Genomic DNA, 19,650 nt, shown 5'->3' with positions numbered 1-19,650 from the left:
CTAAAACCAATAAAGTTAAATAAATACGATCAATGGCACATCAAATTTCGTTCAGAACAAATAGGGTTTATCGTTTCAGCAAAATTTTATTAAAATATACTATAAGCTTGTGTAGAATATTAAGAATATGATTCTTAATGGGAAATACTTTAAAATGATATTAAATTTTCACTACAAATTGTTCTTATTGACATACTTAGCGCTTAATTAATATTATAGTATTACATTTCTAGTTACCGGTCCTAATACCTATTAAATGTTTATCTCATATTTTAGGGACAAAATGTGATTTGAAAAATGCCAAATAGTTCAGTTAGTATTCAATAAAAATACGCAATATGCGTATAAAATTGTTGTAATGCTAATAAAATGCAATAGAATTGCGAAAGAATAGTTCAAAATGCAATAAACATGGTTAAATGTTTAAAATCTGGCTTATAAAAACGTATTAAAACACGTGGAATGAAGAAATTTTTTATAGGGCATTTTTAATTAAGATTTAAATGACTTTTGTATATGATTTTTTAATATTGAATAAAAAATCCTAATAAAAAAATATTTTTAATGGCTCTGACACATATGTATGTAAAATATAAATCACTTTTATTACATTTCTTGTTTCATTGTAATAGTTATTATTATTTAGTAATAGAAACTACCACACAAATCGATAATGTTCGGATTTACCTGCAAAATTCAATATAGAATATCCAAATTTTCATCAGGTAAACGCCTCTTTCTCACAAAATTGTCTTTGATTTACTTCAAAGAAGCACAAGTTCTGGGTCCTTGACTAAACTATATATGCGCTAACAGACAATGCCGATTCTTCAGAGAAGAAGCTTTAAGAATACCATGCATTAAGTTAAAATTTCCTTTCTATTCTTCGTTGCATTCACTTGTTGTATTCAATTGCATCTATGCGACTTCCTCCATTGAGAAGCTAATTGGTTCTTCTGCACTTTGGGGGGTACTTCCCTCAAGTAGATGGCAATTAGAATAATATTGTTTGCCAGCTTTGTCATTTTCACCATTAAGAGGTACACAGCAATATTAGGTTCTTAACAACTATTTATATATTTAGCAGAGGAGCTTAAAAGATATTTCTTTTTTTTAATTGTTTTTCAATTTTATTGAAAATTAATTTGAAAATTTTGTTTTGTGTGTGTTAAAATTTGATCTATTTAGCAAAATGAATTCACCCCTTTATTCCCTGTAGTAGTTAGCACCTTTATTCTCCATTGAATAATATTCGCAATAGTGATGAGGAAAATTTAAATATCATAAATGCAAATTAGTTGTTCCATGTAATGAAATGAAATTCACATGCACTGCTCCGAAATTAGTTCTATTTTACATGCATTATTCATTATGAAAACAGCAATTATGATTATGGCAATCTTCATTTAATATTACTCTCGAGGGAGGCGCGATCTCTCAGGGGAATCATGCGGGAGGACACAATCCACAAAATAGACCACGAAAAACTCCACGTATGCAATATTTTTGCTAAAACCCACAAAAAAAAAACCTCATAAAATTATTGTTTCAATAAAATAATTATTTTAAAAACAACACCACAGGGACTTCCTTTATCACATAAACCATCCGCATTTTGTTATTATTATTTGTATTAACCATCATATTGCTAAAGGTTTTGAAAAGGTGTATGTTTGTACAGTATACTATTGGAAGTTTTCCACGCGGAATAATTGCGAGAGTTCTGTGAGAAAATGTGAAATATTTGCATAATTGGATTGAATATGGTTGTCATTACGATGGATTTTCTATGGGCTGCATGTAATTTTGTGCGCATTTCAAAGGAATTATGTATAGTATCGGAAATTCATGTAGCTTCCGTCATCAAAGTAATATCTAAATATAGCAATTTCAATTGTTTCTTTTCATGAAATTATCCCACTTTTTTAATATTCAAAGGGCTATTCTCAATGAAATATATTCCATAGAACAACTTTCTTTTCCTGACTATTGGGAGCACTTTTCCTGACCGAAAGACTAAATTTCCAGATCAAAAAATACATAATATTCTGCTATTTAATTTATTATTTTAAAATATAAATTTATTCTCTTCTTTTATTCTATTGTTTTGTTAAAAATTGATGATGATTTCATTAAAATTCCCATTGTTCTAAAATCAATTGCAATTATGTACATTATGTAGGTACCATGGGAAATTCAAATTTTATCTCGCCAACAAAAAGCTACATAAAAGCTTAAAATCATAAATGTTTCTGACACTTTTTATTGGAATACTTTTAATATTAACCCGAATGTTTAAAAGTTTATTTTTTATGAGGATATTTTCATTTTTTTTATAAAAATTCTGATTATGTGAAATATCAATTATTAGAATTTGAAAGTAATATAAATTTATCTTCTTTTTTTTTTAAGTTTTTCAGGCCGCATGTCAATAAGGCTAATAAAAATCAATCGATAGGAAAGAAAAGAATGTCACAAATAAACGTCAAACGTTAGACATAATATGTCAAATGAGAAAAAAGAAATTTAAAAGGTTATAAAACAAATGTCAGAAAAGCTGTTAAAAGTTACAAATTTTAATACAAAAATAGTTAGTATGACTTTAGTAAGAAATATCTGACATTAACGATACAAAATAGACGTTACAAATATCTATTGCTCGAAACTGCAAACATCTGAATGAAACGTTAGAAAAGAACCCCAAAACGCTAAAAAATAGCAAAATTCTGGTAAAACATAAGACATCAATCAAACGTTAAAATTAATTTTAAAAAACTGCCAAAAGCCTAAGGCTATAATGCATCAGATGTTAATATAGTGTTAAAGTCTCAATTTAAATAAATATAGACTTTTAAATTGTTCTTTTAATCAATTCTAGCATTTCTTTTAAACTAAAGAAATATTCTAAAACCGACACTTAAACATTTAGCTACTTATCCTGGTGAATCTACAAAAAATAAAACGGAAGAAAATCTAGTTTTGGTCTCATCAGGGTTAAATGTTAACGTTGGATGTTTTCCAAAAAAGGAAAGTAAATATTTATTGTTTAATTTTGACCATTGAATAAATTTTGAATACAACACCAATCAGTTTAATTTATATGAATGTAAAATATATATTAATAAGCCCATATAGATATTTCGTGTATTCGCTGTAAAATTATGTTTATTTCACATAATAGGTCCTGTTTTGCTTTTGGGGCTTTACAATTACTCGTTTATATGGTTGTATATGTACATATATAACTTACATTACTATGTATGTAGTTTTATAGTTAGTTTATCAATTTGCGAATGGGTTTTTGGGGGAGTCTATATATGGTTTGGTGGGTGTTTTAACTTCATTCACAGTAGGTGGGTTTGATTTTACAATTATTAATTAGATTATTCGATAAATTTGCATTTTATGGAGTAGAGTGTATAGCGGGGAATACTGCTCTGTGCCACAGATGCCACACAAAAAATAAACATTGTACTGAAAAGTGTTGATTTTGCATACAAACATACATAAAACAATATAATATAAATTAATGAGGGTTTAAATTAAATTAGAATATTGTGTTGGTAATATAATGTTACCCTAAAATTTCAGGAAATCGTGGCCTGGAAGCACCATATTCGGTCTTCTTCTACATTCACGGTGAATCCTTTGAATGGGGCTCCGGAAATCCCTACGACGGCTCCGTGCTAGCCAGCTACGGTCACGTAATCGTGATTACAGTCAATTATCGCCTTGGAATTCTTGGTAAGTTCAACACACCCTCTGAAGACCCTTTTTTTTGTACCAGCCCCTAAACTTCCCTCAAATTCTCTTTTATTGCAATAAATTCTTTACCATTGAGCGATGTTTTTTCGTCCTTTAATTTTTGAGGGAAAATTTCTGCAATATGTTGAGCAATTGAACAGAATTTATGGTTTTGGGTAAGATTAAGAAAATTATCCGGCATTTTGTGCATCATGGCTGAACTTTGCAACTAAATGCAGCCACCTTGCACCAAGAATCTCCATTATGTTCTTGATTAAATTCAACCGCATTACTTCCTCGTGAATAGTTAAAAGTTTCCCATGAGGGGTAGCTTTTAAGCTCCCTTTTAGATCTCCAGGGGGTTTATGCTGCAAATTATATGCGCAAAGAATGAATTTATTCTATATAGTATAATCTCACAGTGATGGTCGTTTAAAATCCCTTTTATTTATTACACCTACATTTATTTTATTACTAAAGCACTTAAAATACTGAGACGTCTTTGAATATTTAAAGAAACAATTTGTAGTTTTATAACCTTAAGAATAAATTTAATACACGTTAATTGTTTTTTACGCGACATGGTAAAAAAGTTAATCACGCTGGATAATCCGCAAGACAGAAAAATACTTTGGTGTTCTTTCTATCTAATAATTCGCAATGAAAAATAAATTTCATTCAACGTCTTGAGGCGTTTAGTAACCCGAAATGTGATAGCATAATAAAAAAAATTTTATATTTTAATCACTCTTGGGCCTTTTTCAATATTGAAGAATCAATTTATAAATTAAAAAACCATAGATTATGCCTTGGATGTGGGTGGTTCAGCTCGTTCAGCTATATACAAAAGAGAGGTGAAAGGATGCAATTTTTATATGTAGTTAATTTTTTTATACACGGATTTCTCATATATTTCACTGGAAAAACTCCAATAAAAATGCAATGAAAACGGTAAAAAAAAACTACAAGAGGGCAAACATTGACATAATCGTGTTAAATGGTGTTATGGTTGCAGTGAATGGAGATTTTTTTAACAAAAAAAAATACGAATTCAAACAATATTCATTCTCTTCTGTGTGAGTGATATAAAATCATACAATTGAGTGAATTCTTTCATTTTTTCCAAACATAAATATGTACAATTCTATTTTTTTCCAATTCAGTTTTACTGGGGAAAGTCGTATCACGACAAAGCCAATTTGCACCCACCCGTGAACTCTTGAGATCCTCAGTTTGATATGCAATGCTCTTCTACCTGAGCTTTCGCTGTATTGGTTTGAATTTCAGGGGCGGGAAAACAAGCAGGGGTTCTCGTAATTTAATTCACTAATTAGTGGTGGAAACTGGCAAATTGAAATACTAAATGGTGAAAATTTCCAAATTGCTTCCACCACTGATTATCTCTAGAATTTTGAAAGCTTCGCGAGGTATGAGTGTCTTTCCGAGAACGGGTATATACCGTCGCTAGGAGCACAAACAATTAATATATTAGGTTATTATATACCATCCTTCTCGTGGCGTTTTAGCCACCCCTCCTAGCCACCCTTTTCGCTCTAACCCAAAAACTCAGCCTTATGCCAAGCAAACAGCATCGCTCAATGTCGTAGAAGATGATGAAGTGAAGGCAAACTCATATATGCTCTAATTGGTGTTTGGAGCATATTTGAAATTCCTTTTGAACTCGGTAATTTCTCATTACATCCCCCTACGCTATTTTCCCCACGCTCAAACCTCCCACAGCCCCACACACATCAACCACCCACCACATACAGCGTTCCAGAAATTCTCCAGCCTCTTCTGTGCATGCGGAGGGGGGGCGGAGGTTGTGGGGATTGGTTGTGGTATCCCGTCGCTAATTCCCTGTCTCATCGTTGCAGGTTTCATTAAACCAAAAGCCAGCGCCCCAGGGGGCAATTTTGCACTCTTGGACATCTTGGCTGCTCTCCAGTGGACACGTGACAACATTGCAGCCTTCGGTGGTGACCCCAGCCGCGTGACCATTGTAGGGCACGACACTGGAGCGGCTCTTGCAAATTTGGTGCTCATCTCTAAGGCATCCAAAGGTAAAAAAGGGATCCCATATAGCGGTGGTATTTGTGGAATTTCCATAAAAGAAGAAAATGGAATTTTTATGTTTCGTTTAACATCACAAACACACACACATGCCCCAAAAATTTCCTGAAAGGGAACGAAAAGTGAGACGAAGAATTTTTGCCCAAATGTAACCCTGTTGCTACATAGAAAAAGCCACCCACCCCCTGATATAGAGCGAGGGTCGTTTTGTGCTCAACAGGGGTGAAGAATTGGAATTCACGGTGACATTTCTCAGAAATTCATACAAAAAATGTGATATGAGAAACTATAAAAAAATCTCATTGAGAATTCATAATTCCTCCAGGTAAAGGCAATTTGACAATGAGAAAAAAAGAACAGGTAAAAGAACTAAAAAAAAACAGACACTAAAGTCAATGTAATGAAATTTTAACCCAGATTTTCCCATTATACTACATTTAGTTGACTTGAAAAATTTTCTTTGTTGACTTTGAATGCATAAAAATCGCATAAAGGTCTTTACTTTCCTCAAAACTTAAAAAAAGATTGTAGTAAAAAATGAGTTTGAAGAACTTTTTATGAGGAATTTAAAGAATTTTTGTTGAAAATTTAATTTTCTAGACAATTTTTAAAAAATCAAACTTAATGAAAATTTCAAAAAAAAATCCTAGAGATGGGCCATAATCAGCGATGCAGAAATCCTTGAAATTTCAAGATTTTCTTCTGAAATTTCAATGATTTCAAAGATTTCTTGTTTTCAGAATTTGACTCCATATCTGGGTTAATAATAATTTTATTTATTTATTTATTTGATGAAGGGGATGCCAACATTCCAGATGATTCCCCTCGAAGTAAAAATAAATATAAGTCGAAAGGAAAAAGGAGATTATTCATTTTTGCCGCATTTTATAATATAGTTTTAAAATCCATTTAAAATAAAGAAAATCTCGTAGATTTCGTGCAAAGACGAGATGAGTTGAAATTGAATTGTTGAAAGTAATTTAGAAGTCGCTTTAAGTGCCTGAAGATTATGTGGATGATTCTTGTTGGGGAAACTTTAAGAGTTATTTTACTGTTGTCTGTTTGAGGAGTATGTGTTAATTAAATTTATTCTATATGTGTATCTCAAAATGTCTTAAATATTTCATCTCATATAACCCCATTGGAAGTTTTCTGTGAGTTATATGAGTTTGGATTTTCCAGGAAAAATTTCTGAATCAGAAACTTTTTAATTGATTGAATTATGTGCAATTTGATGAGCCCCTCGAGAAAACCTCATCAAAATAATGAAAAAAAGTGTAGGATTTCTGCATTAAATTGAGAATCATGAATAGCTTAGAGGTCTATGAGGAAGCTTTAGATGAGTTTTAAAGGGAATCTCATTTCACATCCATGCTTAAGATACAAATTACAAAAGGACCCTCATTAGGCTTTCTCGAGCAAACAAGCAACATAACTTCCATTTTCTTCATCAAAATTAAATACTTTAAATACCCGTAGCACGTCTAAACGCCCGTTCTCCTCCCCCTCGTCTTTTTTGACAGGCCTGACCCATCGTGCCATCCTCCTAAGTGGGTCAGCACTGAGTCCATGGGCAATTATTCCCAACCCCGACAGAGTACGTGAAGAAGTATCGCAGCAAATGGCCTGCCATTTGGACACGAGTGGCGTGAAGAGGAATGCCAAGGACGTGACGGAGGATGTGAGTGAGTGTTTGAAATCGAAGCCCCTGGAGGCACTGATGGGTGTACGACTGGAGACGGTGAGGTAAGTAGCTCTGGTGGAAACTTTTCAATCAATCGCACCCCCATTCTTCCATTTACCACGCCACCCCCACCCAATTTGTCCTACCCGTGCGTCGCTTACGTGAGTGGGTGGGATCCTACGGCTGCCCCATTGTCATATTTTATCAGTCTGATGGGAATTATGACAAGGGTGGAACCACAACAGCTTGTTGAGGGGGTTTCTTGTGCCTCCGGGGGGTGTTTCAAAGAGAAATCAAAAGGCATGGAAATATATAGGTACATAAATATGCTAAAGGAATGTTATGTATTGTGTTCCTATTTCCTATATATGCTGAGCTTTAAAATGTCAATGCTCTTTTTAAAGTTTAAAATACGAATTTAATACAACTGATTTCAGTGCAAAAGTTCAACTAATGGGCCTTACTCAGCGACCAAGGAACCCTTAAACCTTTGAAAATTTAACTGAATTTTCAAGATTTGAAGCGAATTTCAAGAATTTCTTTGGCGCTGAATAACACCCGATATTTGATAAAAATTATGATTAACAAAATTCATATTTATTTGCTTCTAGATCATAGATTTATTTTAAATTAATTTAAGAAACAGATTAAAAATTAATAAATTAATAAGAAATATTAATCTGAGAGAATTATATTGAATTATTTATATTTTATATGCCTAGAGGGATAATCTCAATAATTATGAAAATTCTATCGGAGAAATTATCATATAATAGAAAAAATTCAACATTTTTTATCGAAGATTTGAAAATATTTTTCAAGAAAATAAAGAAAAACAATGGATTGGAGTACAACGCGTGCTAAATTTTTCAATTTTAAACAAGGTTTCAGTCAATATTAGATATTTCTGAAATCTCACATAAGAGGAGTTAAGGTAAAAAGCTTAATTAATAGCCCCTCGGATAAATTGAAAATCCCCATTTTTTGTCATACAGCGAGGCACTACTGCACGTAAAGCAAGTAGAAAGAAGAAAATAAGGAAAATCCTCAGCTGAACTTTCAGCTTAAAGTCCATTTAAGTTTGTAAAAAGGGCTGAAAGGAAAGGTCTTGGAAAAGCTAGAGCTTCGCGTGTTTCTGGAGCACACCCCCTAAATGTGAAGCAACAAGACTTGAATTAATCAAAAATCACATCAATACTTAATTACACAGTACTTCATTTGGGCTCCGTTTCCACCCCACTGTTCCATTGAATATAAAGAGGAGGTGGCATCTCCTTAATTTGCAATTTGTTGAGAATTTCTATTTATTTTTCATGAAACCAGCCTCCCTCCGGAGTTGGGTGCTGAAGAATGCCTTTTTGATGAAGGGAAACCTCCTCTTGGCTAGATAATTAATACAAAATTAGGTGCGCTTTAGTATTCTCTCGTTCAATGTAAGAGTGAGATTCCATGAGAAATTTGTATATCAATCTCGCTTTTGCCATTCCCAAAAGTTGAAATAAATTTCTTTTTAATGAATCAATCGACGTGGAAAAGGATGAATTTCACTCAAAAGAAAAGATAACATATAAATTGAAATTCAACAGAGATTCATCTGGAAATTTAATTAATGCTATTCCTTGTACACCGGACATCTTGCCCTGTGTTATGTGTATACCGAAATCTGTTGGAGTTCCCTAAATTGATTTCAACCCCCGACCTCTTTAGCTCCGGCTTTGGGGGATGGGGAAGGGGTTGTTTTGTTTGCCAATCTCCCCATAGAGCTGCTAGAGGGTTGGGGGATAAGAGGGTGTTTTGCTCACTGTAAAGCATCCGAGATTTCAATCAAGGGATTTTCATTAAGACGACCGTGCATTAATGAAAATTGACTCAACACATGTAAGCTAGGGGGTGGGGGTGGGGGAGTGTTATGGGAAAACGTGCCATAGGACTTATCTGCATCCTCAAGAGGCGTGACACATCTGATAGAAAATCTCACATCCCTTTTCTTATCCCCAATCCCTGGGGTAGGTTTATGCCATCATGGGGACCAACAATACCCCTCGATGATGCTCCTGATCCGGAATTTGCCATGGAGCATAGCAGTGAGAGCTTCATAACCAGCGAACTCATGATCGGCATGACCACAACTGAGAGCTACAATGATTTTAGTGCATCGGATATTCAGTACGGGCTTGAGGAGGAGCAAAGGAATCGCTTGTTGCGCACCTACATACGTAACGCCTTCACTTATCATCTCAATGAGATCTTCTCAGCCGTCCGGAATGAATACACCGACTGGGACAAACCCATACAACATCCAATTAATATCCGGTATGTATAAGATCTTATAATCTGCTACATATATACATATATTGTGTACAGAGATAATAACATACATACATACTTACCTATATACAAGACATTACATTGCTTATGGCATTCACGTGGCATCCAATGTAAATAAATTGTTTCAACGTAATATAATTCTGCAAAGCTCACCCCAAACATAACATCTTATTTCCTTAGAAAATAAATAAAAATATTTGTAAAGGAGTTTATGTATTTTTCATATTTTCATAGCATTATTGAAAATATGAATCAAATAAAATATTTGGGTTGATTCTGATAAAAATCTTTTCTTTCCAAAAAAGTTAAAAGTTGTAAGATTTTGATAGCCGATGTTTTTAAATTGTTGTATTGTCGTTCTATAAATGAAAAACAAAAAATTTGTTGTTTTAAGAAAACATTCAGTGTGATTCTTAAAGAGTCCTGGAAAAATAATTTTTCTTCAAAAACCCGCTTAAAGAAACAAATAATATGTCAAAATCTTATAAGTTTTTTCCCAGAATACCAAAAATCTTATAACTGAAGAGAAATTAAAGTTTATTATTTAACAATGTACCTATAAATGCTTTTTTGGAAGAAGTCTAGAAAATCAGGCAATTTTTTTAGTGGTGAAGAAAAGATTTTCTAGCGACGGTGAAGAAATGTCGTTTAAATACATTTGAAAGTTTAGAAAAAGAAATACCAATAGTTAGAAAATACGTTTGAACTTTTTAATAGAAATGGCAAACATTCGAAAATAAATGTCACAAAATAGAAAAGAGCGTCAAGTGCTTGAAATTAAATGTCAAACGTTAGAAAATATGTCCGATTTAAAAAGAACTGTCACACACTAGAAGAGAAATGTCAAATTTTGAAAAAAAATAACTTCAAATGTTTTGAAAAAAAAATGCCAATAATAAGAAAAACCTTAAATTTCCTAAATAAATGTTTAACGTTAGAATTACAGGTATTGTAGTAAGCCGACGTGAAGGAATGAATTGAATTTTGAAAATTTTTTAGAATTTTTAAAATACAATTCGTTAGAATTACACTAAGCTGGTAATTTTCAATTAAAAAAAAAACAATCGTAAACATTATAATTTTAATGTTCTTTAAATTAAAAAAAAAACTCTAGCATCCCTTTGAATAAATTTCTTTCTATGCCCCTGATTTTTAGAAAGAAAATCTAAGAGAAAAATCTTTTTTTTTTCGTCTATTAAAAGCTTTGGATAGAAAATTCAAATACATAATTCTCACCACATTTATACAAAATTCTAACAAGTTAAAAAGAAAAGAGTAATACAGAAATTCAACTTTCAAAAGATAGATAATCCTTTGAACTTTCTCAAGTTCACCTCATCGAACAGAATTCTTTTTTTTTTTTCTCCCTATAAATCCATTGCCAATAAAACTTGCAATTTTCAATAGAACTTCAAGACGCCTCTCCGTGAAAAAAAAAACTTGTACAACATTCAACAACCCTTCAGTGTGTGGAATTTTCACCCCGAAAACTCCACCACCCATTGAGTTATTGTCTCACACAGATATTTCTTTATGGGAAACTTTAATAATAAAAAAGAGAGTCTCAAGAGTAAAGTGATGCCACGAAGGAAGAACTTTCTCATGTCTTTTGTGACATTGAAAGTGATACGAGTAATACGAAGGGAGTATAATGTTATACTATGAGTGGTTTCTCCCAAAAGGGATTCAACAATGGAGGCACTAAGTGATGGGCATACAGTTGCACCACTCATAAAGACTGGCTACTTGCACGCACGCCGGGGCGCCAAGACGTACCTCTTTCACTTTGGCTACCAGACGAAGGATTCGGAGTATCCACAAGTGAGTAATTAGTCGTCTGTACACATTGTGCGTCCGGTTTGTAGAGTGGGGGGAATATGGAATTAGCATGCAACCCCCTTCCAGAAAGGGCGAACAATTTGAGGGAATGGGAGTGGTACCTAAATCGATTGAGCTCAATCACGCAAAACTGCCCAAGAGCCACTTGTTGCCACCATACCGTGTATATGTGTAGTATATATAGCAACTAATCAATCCTCTTTTGAATGTGCGGGAGGAGGTGAAACGATGAAAGCTCTCTGAGGCTTTTTGGACGAGCCGGCGAGTGGTCGGGAATGGAGATGGAAAAATCCCACCCAAATGGATACAATGGTCGTGTTCCTATTGGAAATTTCACCATTCGCATACAAATGAAGCAATTAAATCTCTTCAAATAGTAATTAAATTAAGCCTTGTTTGTGCTCAATTCTCTTGTTTGTTCACCTCCAAAAAGGCGCCGAAAGTACACAAAATTCCCGTCCTTTTTTAATTAATGACATGGCACAAGGCTTTTCACAGAATTTTCTTACATCTTGTAGAGCTGAATGAGAAAAAAAGGCTATCATGTGAAGAAAATTTGTAATTTCTCAATTTTCTGAGAAATTGTATGTATAATTTTATTTTTGAAAGAGATTTCCCATGTAATTTGTGTGAAAATATGCGTAGAGAAATAATTTATTTATTTATTTAGTTGATGAAGGGAATACCATTGTCCTTAATAATTTCCCCTGAGAGAAAAGAAAGAACTTTCAAAGCAAAGTATGGTGAGAATATTGAATTTAAGTAAAATGGTTTTTTTTTTAATGAATATAACGAATATTTTAAATATTCGATCCTATTCAGTGACTAATAAATACTAGAAATTCAAAACTTTCCATGATTTCTTAATCCATACAACCCATTTTCAATATATTTTATATTTTCCTAATATATTCTTCAATATATTCGTGATATTCTTCACATTTTTCTAAATTATTCTCAATACTATTCTATAAATATTCTTCAAATATTTGGTTCTATTCAAGGACCAGAAAATCTTTGAAATTTCAAGATTTTGTACTAAAACTTGAACGATTCCAGCGAATTTTTGATCACTGAATAGGATCAATTTTTAATATTTTCGGTATTTTTTTTTTAATATTTCGAGGTACCTGAGGAATATTGTCAATACTCCCCGAAACAATTCTAAATAAAACTTTAAAAAATTAGACCTTACGTCAATTCTTTGAAGGAAATATATGAAAATTCTTGAAATGATTGCTCAAAAAATACCCAAAATCCCAAATCTTCTTATCTCCAATTATTTTCTTAAATTTTATCTAGAATATTAACATCTCTGTTATAAGTGAACAACGCAATTTTCCTTTTAACTTTAATGTGAAAATTCAAATCCTTTTGCGTCTTTTATCCGTATGATCTCATAAAACCCTTTTGAATACAAAAGTTTTTAATTGAAAATCTTCACCAAAACCTTTATATAAAATTTCTTTCACAGAGATTGGGATCTGTTCGTGGTGAGGATATTCCGTACATTTTTGGGCTCCCCCTTGTTTTGGGGATGCCCAATTTTCCCCAAAACTACTCACGCCAAGATATGGGAGTGGCTGAAGCTGTTCTAAATTTTGTCACAAACTTCTGCAAAACCGGAGATCCCAACGAAGCTGGGCATCAACAGGTAAGAAAAAAAAGCTCTCACGTGTGGGAGGTGAATTTCCACCCATTTCCACGTACATGATCCCTTCCTCCCGCCGCATATACACATCTACGGGGTAAATAAGCACAATTCTCATTCCCCAAAGGCTATGCTCCATCCGGACTATGGGACAGCGCGCGAGAGGACACGCTACCGGGGACTCACCTGGGAAACGTACGAGACAACAACACAGCAGTACCTAAGCATATGTAAGTTGAATTTTCAATGTTGGCTTTTTTTGCCCCATCTTCATCCATGTCGGTTGCGGAATTTCACATGAATTAAAAACAAATTCATTGCGAAATAGGGACTTTTTTCTGCCCCTGGACGACTTTTTGGCATGGATGGCAAAAGTTGTGTTTACTCCGGGTGTATTCTCAAAATCTATTTATCTAAATCCCAATTGAGTCATGCATGAGGGAGGTTATGGCAGAATGAGGGTAGCACGGGGGAAAAAAGAATGAATTTTTCATGATACAATGAAAATATTTTATTGGTTTGTGGAGGCACCGAATGATTTTCTTTTCCTTTTAAAAACAAGAAGATAAACCCTGAAAGATGTGATTCATTCCACTGTGAAGGAGGTTGGAAATAAACAAGAGTATTTTTTTTCGTGTGCAGAAAATCGAATTATTTTATAACCCGAGCCCCCAGTCATGTGTGAGAAAATTTCATTAAAAAAGCTGTAATAGGGGAGCGAATATTAAAAGAGGGATGTGTAGGTAAAGTACCTCAAAATATTCCTTCAAAAAAGAAACCAATATCCTCCCATTTTTGTAGGTAAAATAGAGAAGTTTCACGATGAAATAGCAAATTTGTATGAAAGAGGGTTATTATTGCAGCATATTAGTGGACGTAGTGAAATATAAAAATTAAATTAAATTAAATTAAAATGCTTTAAAAAAAATTATTAGAACACGTTATCTGATCCTTTAGCAGGTTTAAAGTATAAGTTAAACGGTTTTAACATGGTGGCGGTATGAGGGAAGGAGAGGGCGGAATTTCATCACGATCGGCCTAGCCGTTTCGGAGGAGTTCATTTGCCACAGATAGACAGACGGACTTCCTTTCTATATTAGGATTCTACCCACAAAAAATATTTTGGTATTTACCATAAAATCAATAATTTTTAAAATAATTGAGCTTTCTCATATTTCATTAAATTAAATATTAATGCTTTCGACTATGACAAACCTGATAAATAAAGTATTAGATCTATCTGTTATGTCTGAACATCCAAATAATTCCCAAAAGATTTAATAATTTCAATGGTTTGTGTGTGAAAACATTGAAATTCAATTTTCTTACTCACCCTTTTGCATTTTCCGCCTTTTCTTTTGCCCTTCCGCAAATAAGTTTAAAAAAAAACAATTAAGAGACAAATTTTCCTTAAAGTGGAATGAAGTGCAAATGGTTCGAATGGTCTCTGAATTGGGGCGTGATTTATATTGTTTCCGTATTTAATGGTGAGACTCATTGGCAGCTTGCCAAGAAATCAGCACCATAAGGTTTTGGAAGAAGAATTGCATTTTTTCCCCTTCCCTCCAACCGAATCTTTTTGTTCTTGTCTGCCGGTCTGTGAGATATCTCAGAAGGAACGCTACATATCTCAGGGGTCAGAGGGTGATTCAATTCTCACTTTTTGCTACGACCCTCACACTCCTCTGGTGCACTCCAATGTGCACCGTACCTCTTCTGGAAAATCACTTTAGCACCACCATTGAATTGTTTAAAATATGTATGAAATGTAATGTGAAATATTGAATGTGCTGGAACGTGGGAATTATATGCACCACACCCTCTCATGCTGGAGTACATGTACCTACACTACCCCTGGTGATTTATTTAAATAAGCCACACAGTCTCAATTTGCTAGCGGAAATGCGCGCACGTTTTCCGGTACTATGGACAAACAACAGCAAAAAAAATACTCACACACACATTGATATTATTCCCAGAGCATACAAATATTCCAATCCAATACAATCAACAATATAATCCAATTAAGCAAAAAATGAGGATTTTTGCGTTCATGGAAAACAAATATGATTTTTCAATTTACTTTGGTGGGATTTAAAGGATGAAAAAAAATATTTAATACATCCTCTTTATGATATTTTTCTCGTTTATTAAAAAATGGATTTGAACAAAAATTTAGAAGGATTTTATGTTGTTTTATTATGAATTTAATTGAGAATCAAACCTCTCATTTGTGTACTTTTGGAAAAAAAAAAACAAAATAAAAAGTTTGAACAGAAAAAGAGAGCTTTTAGTGAATTATATATAATTTTTTAGATTTTTTTTAGAGAATAATCACACCCATTTCTACAGAAATCATGAAAAAAGCCACCAAAAATTAATTTAAAAATACAAACGATGACATCAATGTTATATTTATGTTTCTTTAAACATGTGAAACATTTGCGAGAATGTTTCTTGTGTGTTTTAATTGATTACAAGATATAGCGCAATTAATTAAAATTTTGAAAGAATATTAAGAAAAAGATTTAGTTTCTTTTCACAAGATTCATTTAAAACTATAAGGCTATAAGACTATAAGCTAGCATGGCTTAACCTTTTAACGTTCATATGAAACATTGAAACATGTAGGTAGTTTTTTGTTACCATATTTATTATCTAGATGCTTTCAGAGGCCATTTCTGAGACATAACGTCTTCTATGACATCTTCTACGTAAACTTAACGTAGTATTTCTAACTCAGAAAAATAATTAAATTCTTTTAAATTCGAAGAAATGAAATGTTTCACGTTTGGGGCAACGTATGACCCATTGGACGAGAAAGGGTTAACTTCCATTTCAAAAGCAAAAGAATATGTAATTCTTTACTTTCTTTTGCGGTTAAATATTTCAAGGAAGACACCTTTGTGGCTTCTTAACAAAATCACGTCGTTAAAAGCACCAAAGTACCCATCTCCCCTCATTTTGTGAGAAATCCCCATGACTTTGCCTAAAATGTGCTAAAAGGTAGATTATGACGTCACACACTGGCACATCCTGAGTCGTCACGGTCGTCATGCTTTCTAATTCAAATCACGCCATGTAGTGATTTCCAAGCGAGGGACTTTTCCGCATCTTCCTTTCGGGATGGGAGAAAATCCATGGGCGGCGATAAATTTTCCATGAAGAAGCAACTAAAGAAGAAAACTCCGTTCTCTCCCTTTGCAGCTCTCAAGCCGAAAATGAAGAGTCACTATCGTGGCCATAAAATGTCCGTGTGGCTGAATCTCATCCCTCAGCTCCATCAACCGGGTGATCCTGAAGTATCTATGCGTCATCACCACTTCAGGGAGCGTGATCCGAGTTACTATGCCGGTGAGTGTGTCAGCATAAATATTCATCTTATAGTATATAGGGAAAGAGGATTGAGGAGGGGTCAGAAGGATATTTGGACTGACTACGAATTGTCCCCCTTTGAATGCATTGGTAGGTGCCGTTCGTGCTGAATCCTTTACTCGTCCCAAAATCCTCTACCCGGCTGATCCAGTTAATGGTGTCCAGGAATCGCGTCAGGAAAACTATAATCCCGAATGTACGCCCGATCCCACCTTTGGGGAAGCACTCCAGGACACCGAAGATACAACACTCTCCGCCGATGAGGAGGAGGAATTACTCCAAAAGCTCGCCACACGACATTACTACAGGTATAGATCTCATAAGTTTTTTTTTCACATTCCATTTGTGATTCCTTCAGGAATTTCATCCCTTTGAGGAAGAAAAAAAAAAGAGCTTTGGACCTTTTTCCGCCCCGTTTTGTTCCACATCGACAAAAAAAGAAAATTCAGAGGATTATTCAATTTTATCTCCTTGCTACTCATTCTACGATTATGCAACAAAAAATGTTAACAAATCCAGAGAGTAAAATGCAAAAAAAAATTATTCGCATTCCTCACGAGATATTCACTAAATGTTCGTTTTTATTCACATTGTCTGAGGGGCTTACAAATACTTGTTATTATGTTAAATCTCGAGTTTTTCGTTAAGTTTTAATTTTTTTGCTAAGGTGTTTAATTTAAAATTAAAGTTTATTGAAATTATTTATTTCTTGAAGGAATATCGAAAGAAAAATCAATATTGTGGGTTTCGTTAAGTTTTCGTTAAGTCACAAAACAATGTTCTTTTTCACTTCATTTTAATAGGATACGAGAATTATTGTCTCTGTATGTAATATTAAAGAATTAGTCAATAAAAAAAGCTCTTGTTCATAAATTAAATATTTTTGCCTGACTTTTCGTTAACTTTTCTAGAATGTTTAGTGATTAATTTCACATCTGAAAATTTTTGACGAAATTTGTTGCTTGATGCGGAGAAATTAAAAAATAAAAACAATATATTATGAGATTAGTTAAATTTGTTGAGTTTTCGTTAAGTTGAATAATTTCTACCAAAAAAGATGTGGGTGAAATTGTTTTTATGGCAAGATTCAATGATTAATTAATTAACAAAGCTTTCGTTCAAAATTTAAAGACTTTCGTTAAGTTTTCACACAGTCTTCACATTTTTATATTAATTGTTTTCAAACCCCTTTTGAAAATATTAAGCAATTTTCATGACTTTTCATTTATATTTTTACCCTTTCAATTCTTTTGTACGAAAAAATCAATGAAACAAGTTTTAAGTAGTTACGTGCCCCTTGGACACAACAATAGCACTAAAGGTGGACAGGTGGAAGAGTTAAAAAAAAAATCATACAATTCCCTTGACCAATGTTGTACATGGAGAGAGAAAATCTCCCATTCAACGTCCACGAATCACCTCATTCAGAGTGACTAAAAAGGCCATTTGGTGAATTTTCCGGAATGCTGCAACACAATCTTCCCATTACATACAATATGACATTTTTTCTGTCTTCCTCCCTCATCCCGGAAGCAGCTACACTGCCGCCCTGGGCGTCACGGTGGGCGTGGGTTGTCTCCTGCTCATCCTCAACATGCTAATATTCGCGGGGATTTATTATCAACGGGACCGCTCTCGCCGAAAAAACCGAACACTCCGTCGCCATCAGAGCTCCAGCTCCGGACACGGGAGTCCCGTGGATGGAGGTGAGTTATGCCCACAGGACCCAACCCCTTTTCTGCAAAATCCCGCTGGCAATTGTTTCGCGCACGACCACAATTCCAATTTCTCCACCCCCCCTAAAGTTGGGGGAAAAGCACCACACGAAATATTCCATGAAATGCATATGAAAGTGACAATGCAAACATTTTCCCAGCGAGCTTTGTGGAATTAAAGATGCGGGACGCGCCCAGCTCATTCTCCCATTTGGGAGATAATTTGCAAAATTATTTGGCCAAATTTGCCTTCTGGGATGAATTGCATAATTTTGATAAAATCACTTGATTTGTTCACAACATAATGTATGTTGTGAGATCAGTTTTGCCTTTATGTTGTAACTGAATTTAATTTGATGAGAATTTTGGATTGGAAGCTTTGGGAGAACAGATGGATTTAAAAAAAAATAGTAAAATTATAAGAAAATTACAGAGAATCGCGAGTTAATAGACTTGGAAATAAGGGAGAATCAGCGAATCTAGAGGAATTCTAGAAAGAATCAGGCATACATAGAGAGAGAATCAGAACAAAATCAATGCAATTCTTTTCTAAAACTGCCTTTTCACCTTTTAAGTGTCCTAAATTATGCAATTCAATTATAAATTAAAAATAAATGAAAATTTTAAAATAATTGAATATATACCTTGTTGATTATAATAATTGATTTTAATATTCAAATTTTATGCATTAAGTTCCTTTCATATAATGTTTTTCATTGCGTAATTGTTGCTCAATTAGGGGAGACCGGGGTAAAAAAAGTCATTTTCGAATTTTCAAATGCCAATTTCTCCGAAGTTATTAATCGGAAAAATCGGAAAAAATTCTGGTGGAAAGCCCTACCAACCTATAATTTTTGACAGTAATTTGGAGGTTATGCGATCAGTACTTTAGGAGTTAAAAATGAAAATAGATTTTTGGCCTATTTCCCAAACTTTTGCGTATTGAGAAAAACGCGTTTTCCGATACTTTTCCCTTAGTAATTTTCCAATCTGATAATTTTTCTCACTACCTGGGTTAGTGCAGAAAACGTTGCCAAGGTGTATTTTTCATTAACTTTTAATGATTTTTCTGAACAATTATTTGAATCAAAACATACCTCTTGGGGTAGATCGGGTCAACCCATGTAAATCATATGGGAGTTCGAAAATCGCAAAATTCTCTATTTTAGTGCGTATAAAAGTGAAATTCCTTGTCGCGGATCAAAAGGTGAGAAGTTTAGCTATCAACTACTATCAATCTC

The 19,650-nt window shown here is 33.7% G+C and overlaps 1 protein-coding gene across 2 annotated transcripts in view; it reads left to right on the top strand.

Annotated features, from left to right (window-relative positions):
- Window positions 1-19,650, top strand: part of LOC129795924 (neuroligin-4, X-linked-like) — a 54,794-nt gene that overhangs the window by 29,903 nt on the left and 5,241 nt on the right. The window contains exons 4-13 of one of the 2 annotated variants that reach the window (XM_055837475.1): window positions 3,592-3,744; window positions 5,622-5,807; window positions 7,341-7,563; window positions 9,512-9,814; window positions 11,512-11,650; window positions 13,143-13,322; window positions 13,447-13,549; window positions 16,527-16,673; window positions 16,789-17,002; window positions 18,228-18,400. In XM_055837475.1, the coding sequence (XP_055693450.1) occupies window positions 3,592-3,744; window positions 5,622-5,807; window positions 7,341-7,563; window positions 9,512-9,814; window positions 11,512-11,650; window positions 13,143-13,322; window positions 13,447-13,549; window positions 16,527-16,673; window positions 16,789-17,002; window positions 18,228-18,400 (1,821 nt within the window). The remainder of the gene's footprint in view (window positions 1-3,591; window positions 3,745-5,621; window positions 5,808-7,340; window positions 7,564-9,511; window positions 9,815-11,511; window positions 11,651-13,142; window positions 13,323-13,446; window positions 13,550-16,526; window positions 16,674-16,788; window positions 17,003-18,227; window positions 18,401-19,650) is intronic. The other variant, XM_055837476.1, reaches the window with a different exon arrangement.

This window comes from Lutzomyia longipalpis, chromosome 4, assembly GCF_024334085.1.
Source record: "Lutzomyia longipalpis isolate SR_M1_2022 chromosome 4, ASM2433408v1".
NCBI classification, from domain to species: domain Eukaryota; kingdom Metazoa; phylum Arthropoda; class Insecta; order Diptera; family Psychodidae; genus Lutzomyia; species Lutzomyia longipalpis.
The sequence above is the reverse complement of the archived record's forward strand: the minus strand, read 5'-3'. Positions and strand labels throughout refer to the sequence as shown.